Source organism: Lepisma saccharinum, chromosome 20, assembly GCF_977018435.1.
Source record: "Lepisma saccharinum chromosome 20, izLepSacc3.1, whole genome shotgun sequence".
In the NCBI taxonomy this organism is placed as follows: Eukaryota; Metazoa; Arthropoda; class Insecta; order Zygentoma; family Lepismatidae; genus Lepisma; species Lepisma saccharinum.
Genome location: NC_139248.1, coordinates 38862674 through 38888792, shown reverse-complemented (window position 1 = coordinate 38888792; position 26119 = coordinate 38862674). Strand labels below are relative to the sequence as shown.

At 38.7% G+C, this 26119-nt stretch overlaps 1 protein-coding gene across 1 annotated transcript in view; it reads right to left on the bottom strand.

Moving 5' to 3' along the window:
• The window catches only part of LOC146003236 (uncharacterized), a 325906-nt gene that overhangs the window by 64383 nt on the left and 235404 nt on the right, over positions 1–26119 (bottom strand). The window contains exon 4 of the mRNA XM_083141410.1: positions 8402–8473. Coding sequence (XP_082997536.1) covers positions 8402–8473 — 72 coding nt within the window. The remainder of the gene's footprint in view (positions 1–8401; positions 8474–26119) is intronic.

The following is a 26119-nucleotide window of genomic DNA, read 5'->3' as shown; positions in this document are numbered from 1 at the left end:
TTGCTTTCTCATAAAATACAATCCAGAGAGCTCTCTCTTATATATATATATATATATATATATATATATATATATATATATATATATCGTCCATATCCCAGCTTAACTTGGTTTCAATAAACAGGTGACAAATTAACAGTAATGATCGACAATTTCCATTAACCAAAACCAAAAGAAAATTACATAAACTTCTTTCCGTAAATATCTATTTGTGCTTCTGTCATATTTTCACTTCAGTATTATGTTCTTTAGAACTCTCGAGGTATACTACCCTCTTCGGGGCCAACCTCCAATAACATTCATAACTAAAGATAAGGGGAGCCTGTCTCTACCCAATTACCAAAGCCATCTCTCGGCCACAAACTACAAATGTTCGCTTGGAATTCCATAACATAACAGGGGACACTGTCTACCCTCTTTGGCTACTTACATTGCAAAAGCAAAACAATAGACTTTTACATAAAACGAATTTCTATAAAAACATTTACTCGACCGGTCACCTATTATAACTGTTTCAAAATTATATCTAACATAAAACCAAAATAAGAAAACCCATTAAACGTTCCGGATACTCAGACTTTAGAAACGGACGTAAAACTATATCAGTTATTAGATTTAAGAGACATCCTCTGACCAGAGGTATGCTCTCGGATTTAAGTATCAAAGAAACAAATTTATTTAAATGAACCTCCTGACCAGGAGAATTCAAAATGATTTAAGAATTAAAACAAATAACTCGACGAGAAGGAAGTATAACTTGAATTTATACCGGAGTCACACTGACCAGTGCCAACTTCGATAGAATTTATGAAACAAAATTTTAAATTATTAAGATTAATTATGTATAAATCAAATTATTTACAAGCCTGCCAAAATCCCCTTTAAGGATCATGCTGACCAGCACAAATCCAGAAAGGTGGCTTACGGAAAACTCAGGACATTGTAGAAGGGAGAGCTGACCAGCCACTCCCCTCACAATGCCTGTGTTCTCCCAGCCCTGGACCTCGACAAGCGATTTAATCACCTAACGATTCCGGAATCTACTGCTATACTGAATTAATCTGCCAGCGAGAACGCTGATATTTATACTTGCGAGATTGCGCAATCCTATTTCTCAACAAAAGATTTCGACAAACTGAAAAGTTATTTTTAGCATCTAACAATTACCCTTTCCAAAAGACATATCCAGAAACACAATGCAAGCTAAACTTATTTACAAACCCACGCAGCGCCGAACGAAAAGAACTCATTGTTGTTAAGGAAGAAAAACAACGCAAGCTTCTACTTGCTTTGCGTTCTTTCTCGTTGGGCCGAAACTGCGTTACAATGTTAACAAAGATAAAAGATAAAAATGTACATTCAAAAGATTAAAACTCCAAATGAATTTATACGAGGGCTATTAAATATTAAAAAGATTTGCCAAAAATTTTTCAATCGTTACAATATGCCCCTTTCTTTTTTTGGGAGAATTTTTCTCAAAAGAAAAAAAAAATTAAATTCCTTCCTTTTGGAGAAAAATTCTCAAATGAAAATTCAATTAGCTAACGATTGCCTTTAAGTTATTTACTAATCTACACGCTATGACAATACTAATTTACATACATATATATACACTCAAACAAATACCTCAGACTTTAAGAAAAGCCATGCCCTTTTTTTACCACGATGGCTTTTCTTTTTAACCGAAAAAAGTTCGCACAAGTGGTCTTTGTTATCCCTCGGCGCTCAAGTTCTTTCATTAATTTTCCAACTGACATTTTTCCATCTTCAAGTAGGTCGCTTTACACCTGTATCACTTCCTCATCCTCTCTTTCACGTGACGAGAAACTCCAACCATCCAAATTATCTCCCGCTCTTCATTGATTGGCGATCCATTGTCGCTGTTTTCTCGTTCACTGTACTCTTCACCGGAACTCACTGCACTATGTTCGTGGACACATTCATCCTGTTTGAGGTCCTCATTGATTGGCGATCAATTGTCTCAGTCTACTGTTTCCAGAAGAGGTGTTCTCTGGACGAAACTTCTTCAACAGCATTCTACTTTTCTTTCATTTTGACACTGGAATTATTTGCACTAAAATTTCGTGTCACTTATCTCATCCTCTGCTTTCACCAAGTCACAAATTTCCAAAGAGTCCATTTTCTCTGCTGGTTTTACTACTTCGTATTTCCATTTCAATCTCTTCCTCGGGTTTCGTCAAAGTCCAAGAATCTTCACTTTCAGTCAGGTATCAATAAGTGTGTTACTTCAAATTGTAGTCCACTTTCCAAGACAATCTCAGTTCAAACACAATTCTCACTTATCTGCACTACATCCAGTGTCTTTTCACTTTACCTTTGTGCATGCATTCTATATACAATAAGAATATTTTATGGAATAATATGAAACTATTTTTTTTTTCAATATGAGCAATTACAGGTTCCCTTTTTTTATCGGGCCCCACGTTGGGCGCCACTTGCAACAAGTAGGCGGCTTTGCCCCACGTTATGGGCGCCACTTGCAACAAGTTGGCGGATAGCCCGTTGCCAAGACACACGACACACCGGCTCGGTCCCCTCGACAGACAAAGACCGGGCGTCGCTGCCTACCAAATATCTTTCTGTTATAAATATATAAATGCCACGACTACGCTCAGTTCCTGCGGGGCATGAGACCCCGCATCCCAAAGTTCGGGTAAGGGTCTGTTTCAAGATAATAATATAATCAAAAGTTAAATTTACACTTACATAACCAAGACTTCAAATTATATTAGCCCATTCTCATGCTTGAACTCCACCGCAATCGCACCCGCATCCCACTGACCAGTGAGGATACGCATACGATTCGCGATTGAAATCAGCATAATCAATTCTGGCGTCCTTTGGATTGATAAGGCCTCCGCCTCACTGACCAGTAACGGCGGGACACCTCTCCAACCAAAAGGAAGTCAGTTAATTTATACTTATTAGGCAAACTTACTACAAAGAAATACCAAATAACGATTATAAATTTATTTACTAATCCATATATACGTTAGGATAAAAGAAAGTATACAATCTTCAGATCGAGAGAAAATTACAATGCCAAAATTTAATTTCTGTTCAAATAACTTCCGAAAAACATAGACTGAAACTTGCTTTCTCATAAAATACAATCCAGAGAGCTCTCTCTTATATATATATATATATATATATATATATATATATATATATATATATCGTCCATATCCCAGCTTAACTTGGTTTCAATAAACAGGTGACAAATTAACAGTAATGATCGACAATTTCCATTAACCAAAACCAAAAGAAAATTACATAAACTTCTTTCCGTAAATATCTATTTGTGCTTCTGTCATATTTTCACTTCAGTATTATGTTCTTTAGAACTCTCGAGGTATACTACCCTCTTCGGGGCCAACCTCCAATAACATTCATAACTAAAGATAAGGGGAGCCTGTCTCTACCCAATTACCAAAGCCATCTCTCGGCCACAAACTACAAATGTTCGCTTGGAATTCCATAACATAACAGGGGACACTGTCTACCCTCTTTGGCTACTTACATTGCAAAAGCAAAACAATAGACTTTTACATAAAACGAATTTCTATAAAAACATTTACTCGACCGGTCACCTATTATAACTGTTTCAAAATTATATCTAACATAAAACCAAAATAAGAAAACCCATTAAACGTTCCGGATACTCAGACTTTAGAAACGGACGTAAAACTATATCAGTTATTAGATTTAAGAGACATCCTCTGACCAGAGGTATGCTCTCGGATTTAAGTATCAAAGAAACAAATTTATTTAAATGAACCTCCTGACCAGGAGAATTCAAAATGATTTAAGAATTAAAACAAATAACTCGACGAGAAGGAAGTATAACTTGAATTTATACCGGAGTCACACTGACCAGTGCCAACTTCGATAGAATTTATGAAACAAAATTTTAAATTATTAAGATTAATTATGTATAAATCAAATTATTTACAAGCCTGCCAAAATCCCCTTTAAGGATCATGCTGACCAGCACAAATCCAGAAAGGTGGCTTACGGAAAACTCAGGACATTGTAGAAGGGAGAGCTGACCAGCCACTCCCCTCACAATGCCTGTGTTCTCCCAGCCCTGGACCTCGACAAGCGATTTAATCACCTAACGATTCCGGAATCTACTGCTATACTGAATTAATCTGCCAGCGAGAACGCTGATATTTATACTTGCGAGATTGCGCAATCCTATTTCTCAACAAAAGATTTCGACAAACTGAAAAGTTATTTTTAGCATCTAACAATTACCCTTTCCAAAAGACATATCCAGAAACACAATGCAAGCTAAACTTATTTACAAACCCACGCAGCGCCGAACGAAAAGAACTCATTGTTGTTAAGGAAGAAAAACAACGCAAGCTTCTACTTGCTTTGCGTTCTTTCTCGTTGGGCCGAAACTGCGTTACAATGTTAACAAAGATAAAAGATAAAAATGTACATTCAAAAGATTAAAACTCCAAATGAATTTATACGAGGGCTATTAAATATTAAAAAGATTTGCCAAAAATTTTTTCAATCGTTACAATATGCCCCTTTTTTTTTTGGGAGAATTTTTCTCAAAAGAAAAAAAATAAATAAATTCCTTCCTTTTGGAGAAAAATTCTCAAATGAAAATTCAATTAGCTAACGATTGCCTTTAACTTACTTACTAATCTACACGCTATGACAATACTAATTTACATATATATATATATATATATATATATATATATATATATATATATATATATATATATACACTCAAACAAATACCTCAGACTTTAAGAAAAGCCATGCCCTTTTTTTACCACGATGGCTTTTCTTTTTAACCGAAAAAAAAGTTCGCACAAGTGGTCTTTGTTATCCCTCGGCACTCGAGTTCTTTCATTAATTTTTCAACTGACATTTTTCCATCTTCAAGTAGGTCGCGGTACACTTGTATCACTTCCTTATCCTCTCTTTCACGTGACGAGAAACTCCAACCATCCAAATTATCTCCCGCTTCTTCATTGATTGGCGATCCATTGTCGCTGTTTTCTCGTTCACTGTACTCTTCACCGGAACTCACTGCACTATGTTCGTGGACACATTCATCCTGTTTGAGGTCTTCATTGATTGGCGATCCATTGTCTCAGTCTACTGTTTCCAGACGAGGTGTTCTCTGGACGAAACTTCTTCAACAGCATTCTACTTTTCTTTCATTTTGACACTGGAATTATTTGCACTAAAATTTCGTGTCACTTATCTCATCCTCTGCTTTCACCAAGTCACAAATTTCCAAAGAGTCCATTTTCTCTGCTGGTTTTACTACTTCGTATTTCCATTTCAATCTCTTCCTCGGGTTTCGTCAAAGTCCAAGAATCTTCACTTTCAGTCAGGTATCAATAAGTGTGTCACTTCAAATTGTAGTCCACTTTCCAAGACAATCTCAGTTCAAACACAATTCTCACTTATCTGCACTACATCCAGTGTCTTTTCACTTTACTTTTGTGCATGCATTCTATATACAATAAGAATATTTTATGGAATAATATACAACTATTTTTTTTTCAATATGAGCAATTACAGGTTCCCTTTTTTTTATCGAGCCCCACGATATGGCGCCACTTGCAACAAGTAGGCGGATAGCCCGTTGCCAAGACACACGACACACCGGCTCGGTCCCCTCGACAGACAAAGACCGAGCGTCGCTGCCTACCAAATATCTTTCCGTTATAAATATATAAATGCCACGACTACGCTCAGTTCCTGCGGGGCATGGGACCCCGCATCCCAAAGTTCGGGTAAGGGTCTGTTTCAAGATAATAATATAATCAAAAGTTAAATTTACACTTACATAACCAAGACTTCAAATTATATTAGCCCTTTCTCATGCTTGAACTCCACCGCAATCGCACCCGCATCCCACTGACCAGTGAGGATACGCATACGATTCGCGATTGAAATCAGCATAATCAATTCTGGCGTCCTTTGGATTGATAAGGCCTCCGCCTCACTGACCAGTAACGGCGGGACACCTCTCCAACCAAAAGGAAGTCAGTTAATTTATACTTATTAGGCAAACTTACTACAAAGAAATACCAAATAACGATTATAAATTTATTTACTAATCCATATATACGTTAGGATAAAAGAAAGTATACAATCTTCAGATCGAGAAAAAATTACAATGCCAAAATTTAATTTCTGTTCAAATAACTTCCGAAAAACATAGACTGAAACTTGCTTTCTCATAAAATACAATCCAGAGAGCTCTCTCTTATATAGATATATATATATCGTCCATATCCCAGCTTAACTTGGTTTCAATAAACAGGTGACAAATTAACAGTAATGATCGACAATTTCCATTAACCAAAACCAAAAGAAAATTACATAAACTTCTTATCCGTAAATATCTATTTGTGCTTCTGTCATATTTTCACTTCAGTATTATGTTCTTTAGAACTCTCGAGGTATACTACCCTCTTCGGGGCCAACCTCCAATAACATTCATAACTAAAGATAAGGGGAGCCTGTCTCTACCCAATTACCAAAGCCATCTCTCGGCCACAAACTACAAATGTTCGCTTGGAATTCCATAACATAACAGGGGACACTGTCTACCCTCTTTGGCTACTTACATTGCAAAAGCAAAACAATAGACTTTTACATAAAACGAATTTCTATAAAAACATTTACTCGACCGGTCACCTATTATAACTGTTTCAAAATTATATCTAACATAAAACCAAAATAAGAAAACCCATTAAACGTTCCGGATATTCAGACTTTAGAAACGGACGTGAAACTATATAAGTTATTAGATTTAAGAGACATCCTCTGACCAGAGGTATGCTCTCGGATTTAAGTATCAAAGAAACAAATTTATTTAAATGAACCTCCTGACCAGGAGAATTCAAAATGATTTAAGAATTAAAACAAATAACTCGACGAGAAGGAAGTATAACTTGAATTTATACCGGAGTCACACTGACCAGTGCCAACTTCGATAGAATTTATGAATCAAAATTTTAAATTATTAAGATTAAATATGTATGAATCAAATTATTTATAAGCCTGCCAAAATCCCCTTTAAGGATCATGCTGACCAGCACAAATCCAGAAAGGTGGCTTACGGAAAACTCAGGACATTGTAGAAGGGAGAGCTGACCAGCCACTCCCCTCACAATGCCTGTGTTCTCCCAGCCCTGGACCTCGACAAGCGATTTAATCACCTAACGATTCCGGAATCTACTGCTATACTGAATTAATCTGCCAGCGAGAACGCTGATATTTATACTTGCGAGATTGCGCAATCCTATTTCTCAACAAAAGATTTCGACAAACTGAAAAGTTATTTTTATCATCTAACAATTACCCTTTCCAAAAGACATATCCAGAAACACAATGCAAGCTAAACTTATTTACAAACCCACGCAGCGCCGAACGAAAAGAACTCATTGTTGTTAAGGAAGAAAAACAACGCAAGCTTCTACTTGCTTTGCGTTCTTTCTCGTTGGGCCGAAACTGCGTTACAATGTTAACAAAGATAAAAGATAAAAATGTACATTCAAAAGATTAAAACTCCAAATGAATTTATACGAGGGCTATTAAATATTAAAAAGATTTGCCAAAAATTTTTCAATCGTTACAACCAATAGTACCCCCTTCAAGCACGACCAACGAACAAATAATCTGATCAAAAGCTCTCATTTCTGAAATGTTGTTTAATGTACGTTCATTTTGTAACAACAAAAACTTAATTATTTTATAATTTACCAGAATAGTGATGATTGAAAAATAAATAATAACTGAGTACCTTTAGGTGGACAGTCTTTTCTGGAAGTCTTGTTTTATTTTTATTTCCAGCATGATATTCTTTGCCTTACAATATGTATGTGTGTCTTTCAGTGTGGTTGTACTTCAAAGTCTTGGGGTTCCAGCTCTAGTCTGGGTATGAATGTTCTCTATGTGTCCCTCAAATTTAATCCAATCGTCACTCCAATAATCTCCCTTGTGATTATTGGCAGAAAAGAGACTGATTGGTTTATTGATTTGTTTTATTTTACTTCGCTCTTCTACACCAATCGCTAATTGCGAAGGTGAAGATGAGTAATATGATGAAACTGATGATGGGACTTTCACTAGAACATTCTTCCCCAGGGCGGAATTCGAAACCGGGATCTCTGACGCCGTAGAGTCAGTGATAACCACTCCACCACGAAGGCCGGCTAGGTAGAAAAGAGACATCAAATAACAAACACGCAGATTATGGATCTTCCGACAAATTCAAAAGCTTTTGGGATCGAGGCGGCAAACACGTGGCCTAGCCTTTAACAAGGATGTAGGAAATGCCGTTAAAGGAATTAGTCAGGAAAGATTAACATGCGATATAAATTGTACTACTTACAGATGCAGAAGATTTTCAAGGCTGTCAAATAATCTTCCTGGGAGGTAATCCAGTTGGTTGTCAAAAAGATCCCTGTAAAAGACAGAATATGAGACATTTTAAGTTAGTAGAAATATTGCCAGTTTTTATAAACATAAAAAACCTTCATATTTCGTATAAAGAATCAGCAAAACAAATACACTGAATCTATTGGAATTTTCTTATAAACGATTACACTGTAATTTCAAATAGATATGCAAAATAATTTCTGCACTAATTTAACTTATAAATGATATAAATCCAAATGAACAAACTCACAATGTTATAATCCTTATTTACCAAATAATTACTACAATGGCTGCCCGCTGATTCATAGATTCTAGGCAGTAAAATAAATGAGGTCAAACATATAGGCAGTGTTTGGAAGTAACTAGTTACAAGTAACAGTTACTTTTTGAGAAAATGTAACTGTAACTAGTTAGTTTTAAAAGTAAGTAACTGTAACTGAGTTACTTTTTTACAATAGAAGTAACGTTTTAACAGTTACTTCTACAGTTATTTTGCGACACTTAAATTGCTACAAGTGTCACACATTATTGACGATTTAGGACTTAAAATGAGCCGGATTTCAGTTTCTGCTGTGACTAAAAAGCCCATCCTTTGATACATTAATTCTTGCAAACAATAGATGAAGAGGAGATGAGAAACTTGTACTAAATTTGTCTCCTGTCGGTGGGCAGTTGGTAGGCTCCAGCCAGGTGCCAGGAATTTCAAGGTTTATCTATGTTTCATCTTTCGTTTGGTAGACCTGAATTCCAAAGTGATATGCATGCCTCGGAAGGAGGGCTGATTTCTCAGAAGCTGGAAAATAAGGTTCTAGGAGTAGAAATATTTCCTCCTGTTTCTGTAGTTTGTTCCTCTGTGGCGTTCCTCTGTGACCTTATATAACTTGTCCCTTCTGTAAGCAGCACCCGATAGTTTTTTCTTTGCTATAATATCGGATTAAACTGAAAAGGGACGTACTGCAATATTTCCGTGTTTTTACGAAACAATTCAACGGTACTGGTAGTATGAACGAAACTATCAGGTTCTGAGATAAATGAAATCACGTGGAAACAATTACATTGTTTCCACGTGATTTCATTTATCTCAGTACCTGATAGTTTAAAAATGGCAGTAAAAATATTTCCGGTTAGAATTAGCTTACTTAAAATTACAATTATAATTATTCAGCATTTCTGGATATTTTGAAAAAAAGTAATATATTTTGGTAAGTGCTATTCGTTTAAGATGTAAATGAGAACCCATTTTTTGAAATGACAGATAAGACAGATCTCACCATTGTTATCAATACTACAGTGAATTACAACACTCAAGTGGCAAACGAACTAATCAGGAAGACCCTAGCCATCATTCTTGCTTGTTTATGTAATCATCTCAGGGAGAAAGAAGAGGTAAGTTTAAAATGCCAGTTTCATCTTCATTGATAACGCAGAATTATAGGCTACTAAATTATCATATTCTGGTTCATAAACACTTGAAATTGTACAACAAATTTATTTCTCTCTGACACACCAGTTATGGCCAACAGACCTTCCTTGTTACATTATATTTTATGTGAGCGATCTCTCTCTCTCTCTCTCTCTCTCTCTCTCTCTCTCTCTCTCTCTCTCTCTCTCTCTCTATCTTTCTCTAGTAAGTTGTCGAGATACCCCCCTGCAGCCTTTTAGCGGACACAAGGACACATATTCGTGCGCAGCGAATGAGAGGAACCGGTGTATTAGATTGTATAAAATCATGCTATTTCTATACAGTATCTAGAATCCCCCTCAAATGGACATTCCTTAAGTACAACAACGATAATAAATATAAATGTATGACCTCCGTGGCGGAGTGGTTAGCACAACGCATCATATGCGAGGTGTTCCGGATTCTAGTTCGGTTCGGATATGGATGTTTGTGTTTGTCCCAATGAGAATACAGAAAACTGAGAAAATTGGCTTACGTCAAAATTGAGAAAATGTGAATAACGGGAATACTACCGCATAGGTGCATTCCTTAAAAAAAATTAAAAAAAGGTCGTTTGCTGCCTGACACTACCATGCGAGAGACGCAGGTTCGATCCTCGGTGCGGGGTGTAAGGGGTGACCTTCCACGTAGTGCACCCGGGTGTCAGCCTCACTTCCGCGTTGGTGCACCCTGGACTGAGGACTGACGAGGCTCTGGCGACTGGCCACATGGCCGGTATAATTTTGTTTGCATTGTCCTGTTGTCCTTATGTGTGCTGAGTGCCCATTTGCAGCCTCAGCTTTTGGCGGAGGTCGGAACATTTTGGGATTTTTAGTTGTGCAACGTTGGAGTTGTTCTTTGTAGTGATGGGGGGCTGGCCCCCGTATAATGTGACGGGAGCAAAATAGCCTAAGTGCTGACGCTCCCACAATTTTAAAATCAAATCAAATCAAATCCTCGGTGCAGGAGAACCTGTTCAAGAGGCTCTGCCGCTCAACCAGCATCGTATAAAGTGGGTACCTGGAGGAGACTCTGCGGGGTAATGGATGCCAGGTGCGTGGTGCTGATCGCATCACCCCCACCTTCGTTCGTGATCAAGAAAGTATGAGGCCCTAATTCCACACCCCCATGCGCCTCCATGGCATGGCGCAAAACACAGAAGAACACTTTATTTTGTAATAAATATAAATATACGAAGACTTGTGTGCCAGTAACATAAGTAAAATACATGTAAGTCTTCACAAAATATTGTATGACAATTAATGATGCACGAAACGATAAGAGTACGGGGGAAAACTTATTAAGTCCAATTTTATCGATTTCCTGTTGTAGATGGCATTAAATAGCTCCGTCATTGTAGTTTTGTATGGTGTAACTATGTAAAGAAAACTCTGTAAGTCCTGAGAAATGTGAATGTTTAAAAATGGTACACACGGGGGAAGTAATGAGCATTGAACATTTGAACTCGTTCTTTTGTAAAAAGAGGAAAATGTGACTTGTCAGGTTTTACCCCTGGACTCTTCAAATATGTAATTTGAAAGAACTACGTAAGTATAAGGGACGTTCATAAAGTAATGATAATTGCCAAGAAATAATACAATAATGCATACGAGTTTTTGTGAATGAATCAGTCTTTCTTCAAATAAACTCCACCCAGAGTGACACACTTCTCCCATAGATATACCAACTTGTGTATCCCGTTGTTATAGAAGTCCTGTGTCTGTCTGTCCATGAGGTCATTCACCGCAGAAATGACGTCACTATCGTCATCGAAATGCCTCCCACTTCATACCTAGAAAGAGGAAGAAGTCGCTGGGTACGAGGTCCAGTAATACGGATGGTGAGGGGGAATTTCGAAACCCAAAATGTCTGCATGAGTCACCGTCTTCTGAGCAGAATGGGCGGGGTCGCTGTCGTAGAGAAGCTGCACTAGTTTCGTCAGCATTATGTTATGTATTATATTAAATACTGACCCCCTAACCAATGTTTACTTCCTCACGATGCCCGCAATGGTAATACGACGGTCTGCGACACCAGGGACTACACTTTCTTTACAATTCTGGGTTCCTCCGAGAGATAAGGCCGCCCGTTGTATTCATCATCTTGTAGACTTTTGTACCGCACTGAAACCTTCTACGCCACATTAGCACTGTGTCAAATGATGCAGCATTCCCTCCGTACATCACCTCAAGTTCAAAGTGTATTTCTTTTGCAATTTTTCCTTTCAAAAACAAAAAGCGAATCACACCTCGAACTTCAGCTGGCTCCACGGGGCTGCGCCATCTTGGTTCTGGCCCTCTAACGGTGTTCCAGAAAACTACCACGTGCGGAATGTGTACCAATCCGATAGCTTAAGGACCAAAGGCTTCCCCACAGTGCAAATTCTTGAAGCAAGCTTGCAAATACCAAGCAAAAATCATTACTTTATGAACGTCCCTCGTATATGCAGTTTGTCAGCTCATGTCGGTTCTACTCAACAATCAAACTCATTAAGTGTACATGATTTATTCACAACCTATGCGGAACAATTCCGGGCGACATCTACAATTAAATCAGGAGAAAGTCAATGGGAGGTATAGCTCTTTTCAATTCTTACGGCGGGCGCTTTAGAAGCTTGCAGGGGAAGTGGGGAGCGGGGATTACGCAACAGACCAACCAGACAACAGCAGTGGCGCCGAGAGACACGACGCGACCGGAGAAAGTACTACGTGAAACTCGTTCTACTGGCCGCTACGTTTCTTATCGTGCTGGATTGGTCGCTTCCCCGCACCTCACTTCGCCTGCCAGCTTCTAGAGCGCCCGCCGTAAGAACTGAAAAGAGCTATAGCTACACAGAGTCTTACAAATCACCTGTCTGATTATAAGATAATATAACTTTTTAATGAACTGGAACACCGATGTATTACAGCTCATAACAACTGTTTTAGAAACTTTGCACGTTTCACTACAACTTTGCTGTATATCTTTCAACCACAACAAGGCACACATCCCACATGTAGGCAATTTCAACACAGGTCTTTGCTAATATGTTCTCGTTCACCTGCACAAGTGCGTCTGCAAATTTTTTATGCTACCTGGTAAGGGAGGAGAGTAGACGGTATCCCCCCACGAAGAAACATCCTTATGTGAGGCCCGGGGACTTTGATAGCCATGAAATTGATATTCATCGCAGCAGTAGGTGCTGATCGAGAAATTTACACACCACATTCACAAAATGCACAAATCAACGTTGTAAAATAAAATGAAGTTTACATATAAGCAAACGTGGTATAAAGTGCACGTGATGTTTGAGTGGAATCCTTAGTTATGCAACTACAAAATCAGGGAGCTGATTTGTAAAGACGCTGCAGTACACGTAGCGTTCGATATAACTACAAACCTGCAAATTTGTAATTCGTAGGAACGAAAGGCAAGAATACAATCCACAAATTAATAAGCTATTACTTTCTTCATTGGTCAGTAGGCTACTCTGTAACTATTGAATATTCCGACAGAATTCGGCATACCGACAAAAGTATCGAAAAATAATTTACTACAATAGTAATTAATTTGATTGGTCAATTTCTTCACGAACATGTAAACAAAGCACTAATGATTTATCCATTTCTGATTAGTACACATTCATCACATGTCCTCTTGTCCGTTGAACAATTGCAACTCATTTGCCTTAGTCTTACATTTCATTGAGAGGATTTGCCTTCTCACTCTCACATCGCTAGACACCATATCTATTATTTCATTATTATTTTCTACAATTAATTTTAGTTTTCTTCACTTGTAAAATGACATTCAATTTTACACATGTTTCATTTTTAATATTTTTTAAAAAGTATTTACCTGTTTTTATTGTTTTTGATGTTGGTTTAGACAGTAGGGTCAACTGGGGCGAATAGGGCCACTTTTAAGAAAATCACCTAAAACTACTGTATTGAATGTTTTAATGTAGGATTTTTTTACAGAAATATAATGAACCATATGTCTACTACAGACTCCACATCAAATTTTGCATTTCAAAAATTTTATAATGTAATATAAAAAAAAGAAATACATGCATTGGCCCTACTCACCCTAACATGTCTGGCTGAATAGGGCCACTTGTAAGGTGAATAGGGCCACATATATTTTATGCATGTAAACTGCAGCAACCATACAAAATCATACATAATTTGGAAAACCACACAAAGTACAATATTTCAGAAAAGAAAATTATAAAATGGCAAAATTTGCATGCTCGTAAGTGCTAATTTTTGGAACATTCCTTTTCTTATGTTTCTGGATTGTGGAGACAACGTCCGCAAGTAAACATTCCTGCTCTCACTGCCTGTTCTGCTTTCCTTATGTCATATTCACTCCATTTCTGCTGTGTTTTACGATTATATTTCCCCATCTGAAATAAAAAAAGAACGAGGAAAAAGAACATTACTTTTATTTATCAACGTCAGGCCAATTACATACATTTCACATTTTAATCAGAAAAGTGGCCCTATTCACCCTGATTGATAATATATAAGAAAATGAGTTGGCAACCCTGCTTTGGTTCATTTCCTATAAAGAAGAAATTCATGAAAAGTTGTCTCGGTCTTTGTTGAAGATAAGAAAATTAAAGTTCTATACTTTCAACAAAACAACAAAGCGTAACAAGAATGAATACATGACAGAAATATTAACAATAGGCCATATTTCATAACACTTACCTTCGATTGTCGATGAAAACTGCTGCCCAACACAATCAGCACGCAACGTTCACGGAATCCAACTGCGCAATAAACTAGTACATACTCACAGTCGACCGACGGTGTGGCGTCGGCTTCGCCCCCTCACTTCTATAACATGTAGGACTGATTTATGTTGTGAGTGGCCCGATTCATCTGACGGCCCTATTCGCCCCAGTTTACCCTACTCTACTTAAATACCATGATGAAAAAATTAATTTTGCAACTTCGTTATTTGATAGCCTGATTTCACTTTTCAGAGAATTGCCCTAAATGTAGACGATTATCACAACAGCAATGTTCAAGTTTTATGTAACCTGTTTTCCTTACGAGAAATTTCAACCTTACCAATATGTTGGAAAACAGGTAATGTCATCAATAGGGAGCGAACTTTTAGGTGCTAAAAAAATATTTCTTATGTATTGTAAAAATAGTAGAAATATGTGGCTAAAAGTCAAAAATACTTTCTTTCAGAATTCGGTCAAACAAATAAATACATATTCATCACTAACAGCAAGACGTTAGTTGTTTCAATCTGTTGATTACGATGAACGTTTTCAAATTGCCCGTTGAAAATGTACGCGGCTATCCCTGAACAATGACTTATATTGTGAAAACGACCTTTCCAGATCACATGTAGTTACGTTTACCTATTTGAAGTGCAGGATGACATTCATACTTAGATCATAGATTTCATCTGTCAGTTTGCTACCCCATGGTTTTTTTTTCTAAGAGATTTTGGAATTTGTCTCTAAATACCTCCAAGCATGTCCCTCATAGAGTTCAAATTTCTTTCAATGAACTAACGTCTTTCACTGTTTCGCAAAGCTGTTTTGTTGTAAGTATCCAGATTTTCTATCAAGCCACACAAAAAGTTTAGATTTGCAGACAGAGAGCTCCAAAGCTTGTTGTAAACATGCATATTTCAATAAATCTTGACGTATCGCAAAGTATTTCGTCCCTTTTATGCATTAACTCCAAAATATACATTTACACAAATAATTCTGAAACTTTATTTTGTCTGTCTGGAATGTCTAAAATATGTAGAGGAAAGGAGAGATATATATGGCATATGGGTACTAATTTGGCATGGTGCATTATCTCTGCTGGTAACTACTACCCTCTGTTGGTGTTTCCTGGAACGAACCCTTGGAAGGTCTTTCCAATGTGAGTGTTATCGCGTTGAGCACCACACGTGTATTGTGAGACAGGAGAACCTTGTTTGCTTTTCGAAGATTTCAGAAGTTTTAAGGTAAGTTGTATTTCCATCGGCAGTTTATTTGGTTGCAACAAAGTGGCAATAACCGTGTGTGCATTTAAAAGGCTATTGTTTGAAGCACAAATGAGCATAGTTGTTTTTTATGTGTGTTGCCAAGGTTCACTAAAATTTCGATCAGGAAATCAAAGATTGCGAGGCTACAAATATGGCATAGTTAGTAGTATTCCATATTTGTACCCACACCATGCCATATTTGTATTCTACTATTCAATGTTCATTTGTTGGAATACATTAATTATTTTCATGACAAACACTAAGAAAAGTGACAATAAGTATAAAATAATAATAAATAAATGTATCCATTAGTCTAGGTAATAAATATCAACTACGTGTTTTGTTTAAAAATGAAATAAATAAATAATTTCCTGTAACAGACCATACCAGATACAAAGCAAGTTGTACTCGTCCCACTGTAAAGGTTAACGTCGGCATATGAAAGAACCGTTGTTGCCCGTTGTTCAATCGCAAAAGAAGGAGAGAGAGTATTGTGCAGTCTTAGGTAGAAAAATGCTACAATGAAACTAGAGAACGACCCGTGGGCCTAATTGATGCAGGCAGCCACATTAATAGGGAACCGCCACACTCTGCCTACGAAGGAATATGAAAGAAAACCGAACGTTAACCTCTATAATGGAACGATAACAGCTAGTGGAGGTTCTATAGGGTCTGTATTCTTCTTTCAGACATGCCACCCAAAAGGAAGCAGTGGGACCATGACAACATGAGTCGAGCAATAGCTGATTGCAGGAATAAAGTAATGGGCTTCCTGAAAGCGTTCAAGCTGTACAGTGTACCACACACAACATTACGCAGGTTAGTTCATTCTGATTTGCCGATTACAGATGGTGTTACGCAGAAGCTTGGTAGGAAAGTTGTGCTAGGCGCAAGACTTGAAGAAGAGTTAGTTAGCTACCTGTTGAACATGGAGAAACAATTTTTCGGTCTCACGAGAAGAGATGTGCGGCAGATGGCATACCAGCTGGCTGTACAAAATGAACTGAAACACCCATTTTTGAAGCACTGTGCAGGGAAAGGTTGGTTGAAACTATTTCTAAAGAGGCACAAAGGAATATTGTCTTTCCGAAAACCTACAGCAACATCATATCACCAAACCCTAGGATTCAATAGAGAAAATGTGAACAAATTTTTCAACATGTTAGGAGAAGAGATGGAAAAGAAAAACTATGGACCAGACAGAATATTTAACGTTGATGAAACTGGGTTAAGCATAGTGCAGTCGAGAGTTCCCCGGGTGTTGGCCCGTAAAGGTAAACGGCAAGTGGCATCGTTTAGTTCAGCTGAAAGGGGGGCACTTGTGACGGTAGTCACATGTATGAGTGCCAGTGGCATTTATGTACCACCCATGATGATCTTCCCTACGAAAAACATGAATTCTCAACTATTGAGAGGTGCACCACCAGGAACCATTGCTGCATGTCACCCATCTGGGTGGATTCAAGAACATATTTTCACGGATTGGTTCAGGCATTTCCTCCAATACACGAAGCCCTCTGCGCAATCTCCTGTACTGTTAATATTAGATGGCCATTACAGCCATTCTAGAAATCTTGAGGTGTTGCTATTGGCAAGAGAGAATCATTTTTGCATTGTATGCCTTCCTCCACATGCGTCGCATAAACTTCAACCTTTAGATAGGAGTTTTACGAGTCCACTGAAAGCAAGATACAGTGAAGAAATCCGCCTCTGGATGAGAATCAATTCACGCGCCCTAAACAACTTTGATATTGCAGAAGTATTTGGGAATGCGTACTAAAAAGTTCAAACAGGGGCAATTGCTGTGAATGGATTTAAGGTAACGGGGATTTATCCTCTCAACCCCAACATTTTTGCCGATGAAGAATTCATAAATGCCGAGATGGAGGCTTCCGCTGAAGAGTTGACTACAGACATCGACGCTTCATCCCAGAAAGCAACGGATGAGGCAGGTCCTTCAATTTCAAGGGTAACACCACGGAACATCTCTCCCATTCCCAAAATTGTGAAAAGTGCTGGATGTCGTGGAAGGAAGGCTGGTTCATAAGCTGTTCTTACATCTTCCCATACAAAAACACATTGGGAATTTCACTAAATAAGGAACCAGCTAAGTCAAGAAAGAAGAAACTTCAATTGGTGCAAATGATTAGTCCTACGGAAGTAGAGAAATCTGTGCAGACTCCTCTTGCGGCAGCAGAAAACAAGAAAGAGAAAATGAAGTACATCGATCAGCAATCAACAGATTCCGAGGAAGAAGATGACGTTATGAGCATTAGGGATGATTCATCTAGCTCTAATTTCAGCAGTAATGGCGATCACGAACCACAGGACTCTGATGCCATCTGTATGTTCTGTGATGGGAAATTTTCAAACGATGTTCATTGTGAACAGTGCATTATGTGTATGTTGTGTCGTTTGTGGGCCCACGTGGAGTGTGCTGGATCAGAGAAAGAATGCTATGTGTGTGACTTTTGTCAATAGACTAGGAATGAGTTCTATTAGGTCTATGGCAGAGACTATTACAACTTCAAAACATTGACATAGACCGTACTGTTTTTTAATATTATATAATGCAGTGTAGTTATGTTTATCAGTTTCTAAAACTGTTTTGTTCACAGAAGTTACAGGTATGCCATAATAGTAACCCTACTTGCCATATCTGAAATTGTGCAGTGTTTGTATTTTTCGTATATCATGACTAATTGTGTTGTCCGATGTGACTACTATTATAAATAATTACACAACATTCAATACTATAAGTATGTATGTACATTGCACACACTTGGAAATAAATCTGACTGACGTATGAACCGAAATGTAAATGGTATGCCATATTTGGCTCCTTTCCTACATTTTATGTGCTTTCTATAGAAATATATTTTTTTTGTACTAAAGGTAAAATTTTGTGAAATAAGAATTCGCAGCCATATGGTCGACAGTCCTACCGAGTATGACTCACTTCGAAAGCAAGAAAAATGCTACTTTTACCTACAAATTCGCTTCCCAGTCATCAATACTTGCAACAATACTCCCAATCAGTACAGATTCATTCAATATAGTATATTTCCACTGCAGAAGGCAAGAAGAGAACGTCATTCATTTCTCCATCAAATTGAGACAGAAAAACTTTCCAAAACAATGGCGGCAAGTCGCAACAGGTTCTACGCAGCGAAAATTGCAAGTTTAAAAATCTGACAAACATTGCCCTCACGGTCCCCTACTAGCGTGGTCAAAGCCTTGTGTCTTTGATGTTTGGGTTTTGTGTAAACGATAGTGAAACACCGCAAGAACCTCAAGCACTCCAAAGTTCTCAACCAACTTGTCGTGGACAATTAACCACCTGTCACTTGTGATATTTCCCCCGGTCACCTCAGTTCACTTGAACAGGTAAGTTTAAGTTCAAATATGACATTGAAGTCATCAGTAAAGGTTGACAGAGAATGCAACACAGAATGAATGAGTGTACTGCACTTGGATTTCTTAGCATTCTTCACTCTTCTCTACTGTTCTCAGATTTCGGGTTTGTTCAGAAACAAAGCTACTAATTGAAACTGTATGGTTACTTTAGTTTGCCCATAATAAGTGATGTACCGTAGACTGTAAGTATACGTCTACTAACGTCTACAAGCGTTGCCTATGCGTAATCTACATGAAGTTTACATTGGCTTATTATTTACATAGTCTAAGGTAGACAATGTAAACAACAGGGGAGAAAGAAATCCCAGTGCTGTCTAAAAGAGAAAGTATTTCGTTTCTTGAAACCCGTCGATTAATGCACCTTTGTGTCTACAAAGTTTTAAGACTGGCAAAATGGTAACAAGATAAATACTGCAATGTGCCATTTGGTACATGTATTTCGTAGTGTCACATGTAGTGAGTGTGTAGTGAAATTGGTGTCTGATTCGGTGCAATATTGAGTGAGTTACAGCTTTTATACTAGTGCAGTGTTCTGTACCCTCGTCATGCATTTGAAAACAGAACAAATCCCTTCAGAAATTGTTGAAATACTGAAAACTGCTTACTGCAATGACACCTTTTGTCAATCCAAAGTTTTCATTTGGAATCGTGACGGTCAGGAAGATGTGGCGGACGATCCCAGTGAGGGTTGTTCCTCCACCAGTCGAACTGGCGGTAATGTCGAAAAAGTTCGACAAAAACTGAATGAAAACCGGGCACAGTCACTGATGATGATTGATATTGCAGCTGTCCGTAGATCCATTTTGGAGCGTTTGCTAGAGAGATTACGACGAGTGAAACCAGAGCTGGTTGAATCTGATGCTTGGTTCCTGCAGCACGGCGATGCCCCAAGCCACAAGGCAATTATTGTCCAACATTTTTTGTCACGGAAACAAGTGATTGTGTTAAACCATCCGCTTTATTCGCCACAATTGGCATTGGCTGACTACTTTTTATTCCCCAAATTCAAATCCCACCTGAGGGGTCAACGTTTTGACACCATTTTGGAAAATTGAAGAAGCTGTGACGAGGTATCTAAACACAATCCCAAAAGAAGATACACGCAGGGGCATCCAGCAATTGTACAGCCATGTCAGTAAGTGTGTAGACTTAGGAGGGATGTGCATCGAAAACTAACCAAGGCTCATGGCCAGACTCACATATTTACACTTTTTATTAAGCCAGTCTTAAAACTTTATAGACACACTGTGTGTATCCAACTAAAGACCTTCGGACGTGATCCAAGTTATCAAATTTTCAACAAAGGGAGAGAAAGGGACTACAGGAAGAGAAACAAATGACAGTCATTAGGTGAAAACACTTTTTTTTTACACTGACAAAAAGGAAGGAAAAAATGATTGTTTCGTCCACTTACTGCATAGAAAAGTGCACGTGTGGTTAAAGCAGATCTTTCACGCATGTGTGAAATGATGGAACTAGATGTAAAACAAAGCCTGTCCATTATACATACATCGCATTTTCTTGTAGGTGTATCATGATAAGTTTATTCTGCAATTCAAGGGAATTGTATTTCAACGTAAATAAATACTTAAAACACTTATTTCTGAATCGTGGCATACTTCACGCTTTCTACGTATTTTCACCTAATGACGATTGCTGCTTCTAGTACGATGCGCGTGGCTTGCACGAAGAACGCCGAGCGCCATTCAACATTCTACATTGTTTACATAGTCTACATTGTGTACACTGCCTATAATCCATGCATCGAAAGCCTCACCCTCTCCTGAACCGGTTCGGCACAATGCAGCTCCAATTGGCGTATTTGCACGACGTGAACAAAGCATTTAAAATTTCAGTCTTTAATCAAACATCAGTGTTCCCAGGATTGGGAAATTACATATAGAAAATGAGCTTTCTGTTTGACATGTAAAATATAAATACAGGGTGGCGCGTTGGAGTGGGAGATTTTGATAATGCCGTAATGTACAATAATAATATATATATTGTTACATAATTCAGAACATAAAAAGGTACATGTATGGCATTTAAAAAAAAGACCTCTAAATGGCGTCTCTCCCTAAGGTAACATTCCTGCATTCGGGAATGGATGTTTCTCATAACTTTCTGCAGTACGTCCGCAGTGATAGACCGAATCCCTTCACATATCGCAGCCTATAGTTCCTCCAGTGTATGAGGACGAGTAGTAAACACACTATCCTTTAAATATCCCCATAAAAAGAAATCACACACTGACAATTCTGGCGATTTTGCAGGCCAGTTCATATCGCCGTTCCTGGACATGATACGCCATTTAGAGGACGTTACTTTCAAAGTGTGAGTTACGCGTATGTTTCGTTCTTTTTTGCAAATGGCATACACGTAACTTTTTATGTCCTGAATTATGTAACAATATATATATATATATATATATTGTAGAGATATGGAGATTATTAAACCGAGAAAACCTCGTCATGTTAATATTCACACTTGCTTATTTCCTGGACTTGTCCGACCAGCGAGCGATCCCAAGAATGCGCTAACTTGTAACTTTCGTAAAACAATGAACTGGAAAGGCAAACGCGTGGATCTAAACAGGATCTACCACGTTTGAAAGGTTTAACAACCTTTCGACGCCTAGAATGATAAAAGCAAGCTCCTACCCGGAGCTCGCTCTCTTTTGATTCTGACACTCATCGACGCTACATGGATAACTAGTCCGACTACAACACGTTACACTGCTAACTACGACGATGGAACACGGAGTTACCGCTGCCTAGCATGCTACAAGGCGCAAGGGATCGCTTGGCTTGGTGAACTGAGGGTCGCTGGATAGAACCTTGGAACTGTCACGATTCGGTCTGCGAGAAGCATTAGGACAAGACAACACACACATCTACCAGGTATGAACAAGCGTGAATAACCTTACACCAACTTTCCATATCTCTACCCTCCTACGGAGCAGGTTCAGCCATCAAACATTATTGAGCTCTACCTAAATGTTTAAATGAAACTTCCCTGTACCTCTCTAACCCCAGGAAAACGGGGTTACAACATGGTGGAGGTGCTTCAGGCCCTTTTTGCAATTAAGTACCCTCCTGTACGAATTGCTTTACATTAAATTATTCTCTCCCCCCCCTCCCTCCCACTTTGGAAGCATTTTTAAAGTAAATTTTTAGTAATTCCAACTCATACTCCCACAGTACGCTTAAGATGCGTCAGACCCAGTGACAATTATGTGTATTACCCTATGGACAACAACCCCTCTTTTTCTTTTATGCCGAGCCCCCCCCCTTTTTCAACAAAATCTAGTTCTTCTGCATAACATGTATTCAAGCATCATTCACACAGGAATGAGAACACTTGCTTATACTTATTTGACCAGCGATATATTCATGACGTAAATAACTGTATGCCCATACTTTCATTTGTTCTTTGGTCAGCACGACGAACCTTCGTTTATGAATACGTCACAGATAGCGTTGCACGAACACCTAGATTCCTCCCTCGACCAAATCATAGAGTTAGCAACTGCAATCACGGCAAATCCAATAAATCCACGACCTTTATCCCCAATTCCCTCCCCTCCACTAACACGGTTAAGGTCTGCTAATAGAAATTACCCTCAATTTGTCCTTGGACTACAAACACCCGACAAAAACCAACCCCAGCCCTTAGCAAGTACCCCAGGTGAAGTTCCTACTCCCTCTAAAGGTACTAATAACTCTGATCACTTAACTGTAGAAATTCCCACGACTAACATGGCCACCCAAATTCCAACTGCATTATACCCGGCACCATTTAGCGGAAATGACCCCAAGCACATTGACTCCTTTTTCCTCAAGCTCCAAAATGTAGCACACGCCGCAGGATGGTCGGAAGCTAAGCGTAAAGAGATGTTACCTTTATTTTTGACGGACACCGCTTTAACTTATTTTCATGACATACAGAGACGACCCAATTTTGTAGACTTGACATACACCCATATCAAAGACGAGCTAAGTACGCTATTTAAGGGATCATACCTTTCAGCGGATCCTGTACAGATAATTCTCCAGAGAAAACAGGTGGTAACCGAGCCCATTCACACCTACGTTATTGCTAAAAAGGCGTTAGTCCAGCAATACTTCCCGAACGCCACTGAAGAACAAACTCTCTCTTATATCATCACGGGACTGCGAGCCAAATACATTGGCTGTTTAACCAACAAGCATTTCGCTAGAACAGAAGAATTAATTGCCCACCTACAGAATTTCGAACGCCAGCAGTCATTAATTAATTCACGTATGTTGGAAGAGAAATTGGAAATAGATCAGGCAATTGCACAGGCAAGCTTACCCCAGACATTCACCCCGTCACCACTTCACAGCTGTTCGCATGCACAGGTCTATTCCCCCCTCCCCAGTAATTCTCACACCTTGACTCAGCACTTTGTACCATACAACCAATGTCCATCTCCCTTTTTCCCACCATCGACTCATCAAGTCCAAAGTCTACAATCACAGCCCGCTCCTGTAATTCCTTCCCAGACCTATCAAGCACCCAGTTTCTCAGCGTTACAATCTGGCATGTTTGCTGTACCGAGTTCTGATAGTGCCCGCTGCGCGGCGATACCAGCCGTACCCAGAGTAGAACACGCTCAAAATGCTACCTCTGGTGATGAAATAAACAAACTTTCGTCACAAATGTCGACCTTAGCTTTGCATTCAACCGAAGAGATGAACGCCAGTTCTCTTTTCAACCTTTGCTCAAATGTGCTGGAATTTGCGAAGACGGCTAATCAAAACGCACATAACAGAGGTTTCAACAAGGGGAATAATAAGTCCTCTTCCTACAGAAATAATAATAATTCTAGAGCTAATCACAGAGGTAACTTTCGATCGAACTCAAGAGGCCAGTTCAGAAGTAATGGTAACAAGAGGTTTCAACGTCGAGATCAGGCTAATCGCGACGATGCAAATACCTCAGCCTGCAAGTTTTGTGGTCGTTATAATCACGAGAGCGACAACTGCTTTTACAAGCCACAACGAGACAGTGATTTAAACTAAAATCGTCTTCGACTTGCAGGGACGAAATCGAAGATAATACCAGATTAGATAAAGTTCCTATAATTGAGAGAAATGGCCTATACTTTATTAATAGTAGCATACAAGGAAAACAGGTAGATTTACTTATTGACGTGGGTTCCCAAATCTCAATTTATCCTTCCCATCTTCTCCCTACTGAAAGAAAAACATACAAAGTACAATCCACAATCCAAGGTGTGTCCGGATCGAAACTGAGTGTGTCTGAAATTGTAGTTCTTCCTATCATAATTGGAAAGCGTAAATATTCGCACCCATTTAGAATAGTAGATTCAACTAACGTCCCTCCCCTTTTAGGAAATGACTTTTTACGAACGCAAAGGTGCGAAATGTCGCTAAAAGACAATACAATAACTCTTTGTCATTTAGGACGTACTCCTAATTATAGTATTTTAAGATCAAAGTACAAGACTCACCAGCTGTCGCATGACATATTTACCCAAATTGAGAATGTAAATGTGTATGAGGGAAAAGCTACTCTTTCAGACACAGTTCAGTTAAGTCCACGATCCAAGACTTATATCAATTTGAACATTACCACTACGACACCTAACACCCCTAAGCCTGTACTTTTTACCCCATCTGCTTCCCTTATGAGCCAGCATCCAGTAGTTCTTCCCAATGCTGCAGTAAACCCGCAGTCACCTGTCATTCACATACACAACCCTACGGAAACCACAATCACTTTGGAAAGTGACACAATAGTAGGCGAAATATCGACATGTGAAATTTTAACTGACGTTACTTCCGTTTGGGAAAAAAGTGAAGATGTTGCATTTTCATACTCTTGTAATGAAAATACTACAGTAAAGCAACAACTTAGTGACAGTCAAAAGAAATTTGACCCCTCCCTCCTCACAGTTAACCCTGATATTCCCCGAGAAGAAAGAGAAAAAATCCTAAAGCTCGCATACACGTATGCAGATATTTTTCTCTGGCCAGGGGATAAATTGACTAAAACTAATATTTTGGAGTATGATATCAAACTGACAGATGACACCCCAGTGTATGCCAAAACCTACCCTATTCCTTTTCATTACCGAGAACCCATGAAACAGGAAGTTCAGAAATTACTAGACCAAGGTGTTATAGAACGCTGTGAAGGGAGTCCCTATCGACACCCAGTCCTATTAGTTAAGAAACCCAATGGGACTTACCGTTTTATCTCTGACCTCCGCGACCTAAACCGGATAATAGCTCCGATTTCCTTACAATCCCCAGACATAAAAACCATCATGACAGAGATGGCTGGAAAGAAATATTACTCAATTCTAGATCTGTCTAGTGCATTCTTTCAGGTATCATTAACAGAGCGTTCTAGGGACATTACCGCCTTTTCTATTAACAATCTGGGTAGTTTTAGGTATGCTAGGTTATGCCAGGGATTGAAAACATCCCCCGGTGTAATGAATCGCGTAAGTGAACTTGCCCTTAGCGGAATAGACAGTTCAGAACTTTCTGTTTACACTGATGATATTATTATTTACAGTTCAAATCTCCCACACATGCTTAACATACTGGACAGAGTGTTTCAAAAGTTACGAACAGCATCCCTTAAATTATCACCCTCTAAGTGTAGGCTAGCTTTTACCGAAGTTAAAGTCCTTGGTAATTTGGTATCTCAAAAGGGAGTTAAGATTTCAGAACACATTCTTAAAGCTATTTTGGAATATCCCACCCCTACCACCAAACGCAAGCTTCGTAGTTTTCTAGGACTTGTCAATTTCATTCGACGATTTGTGCAAGG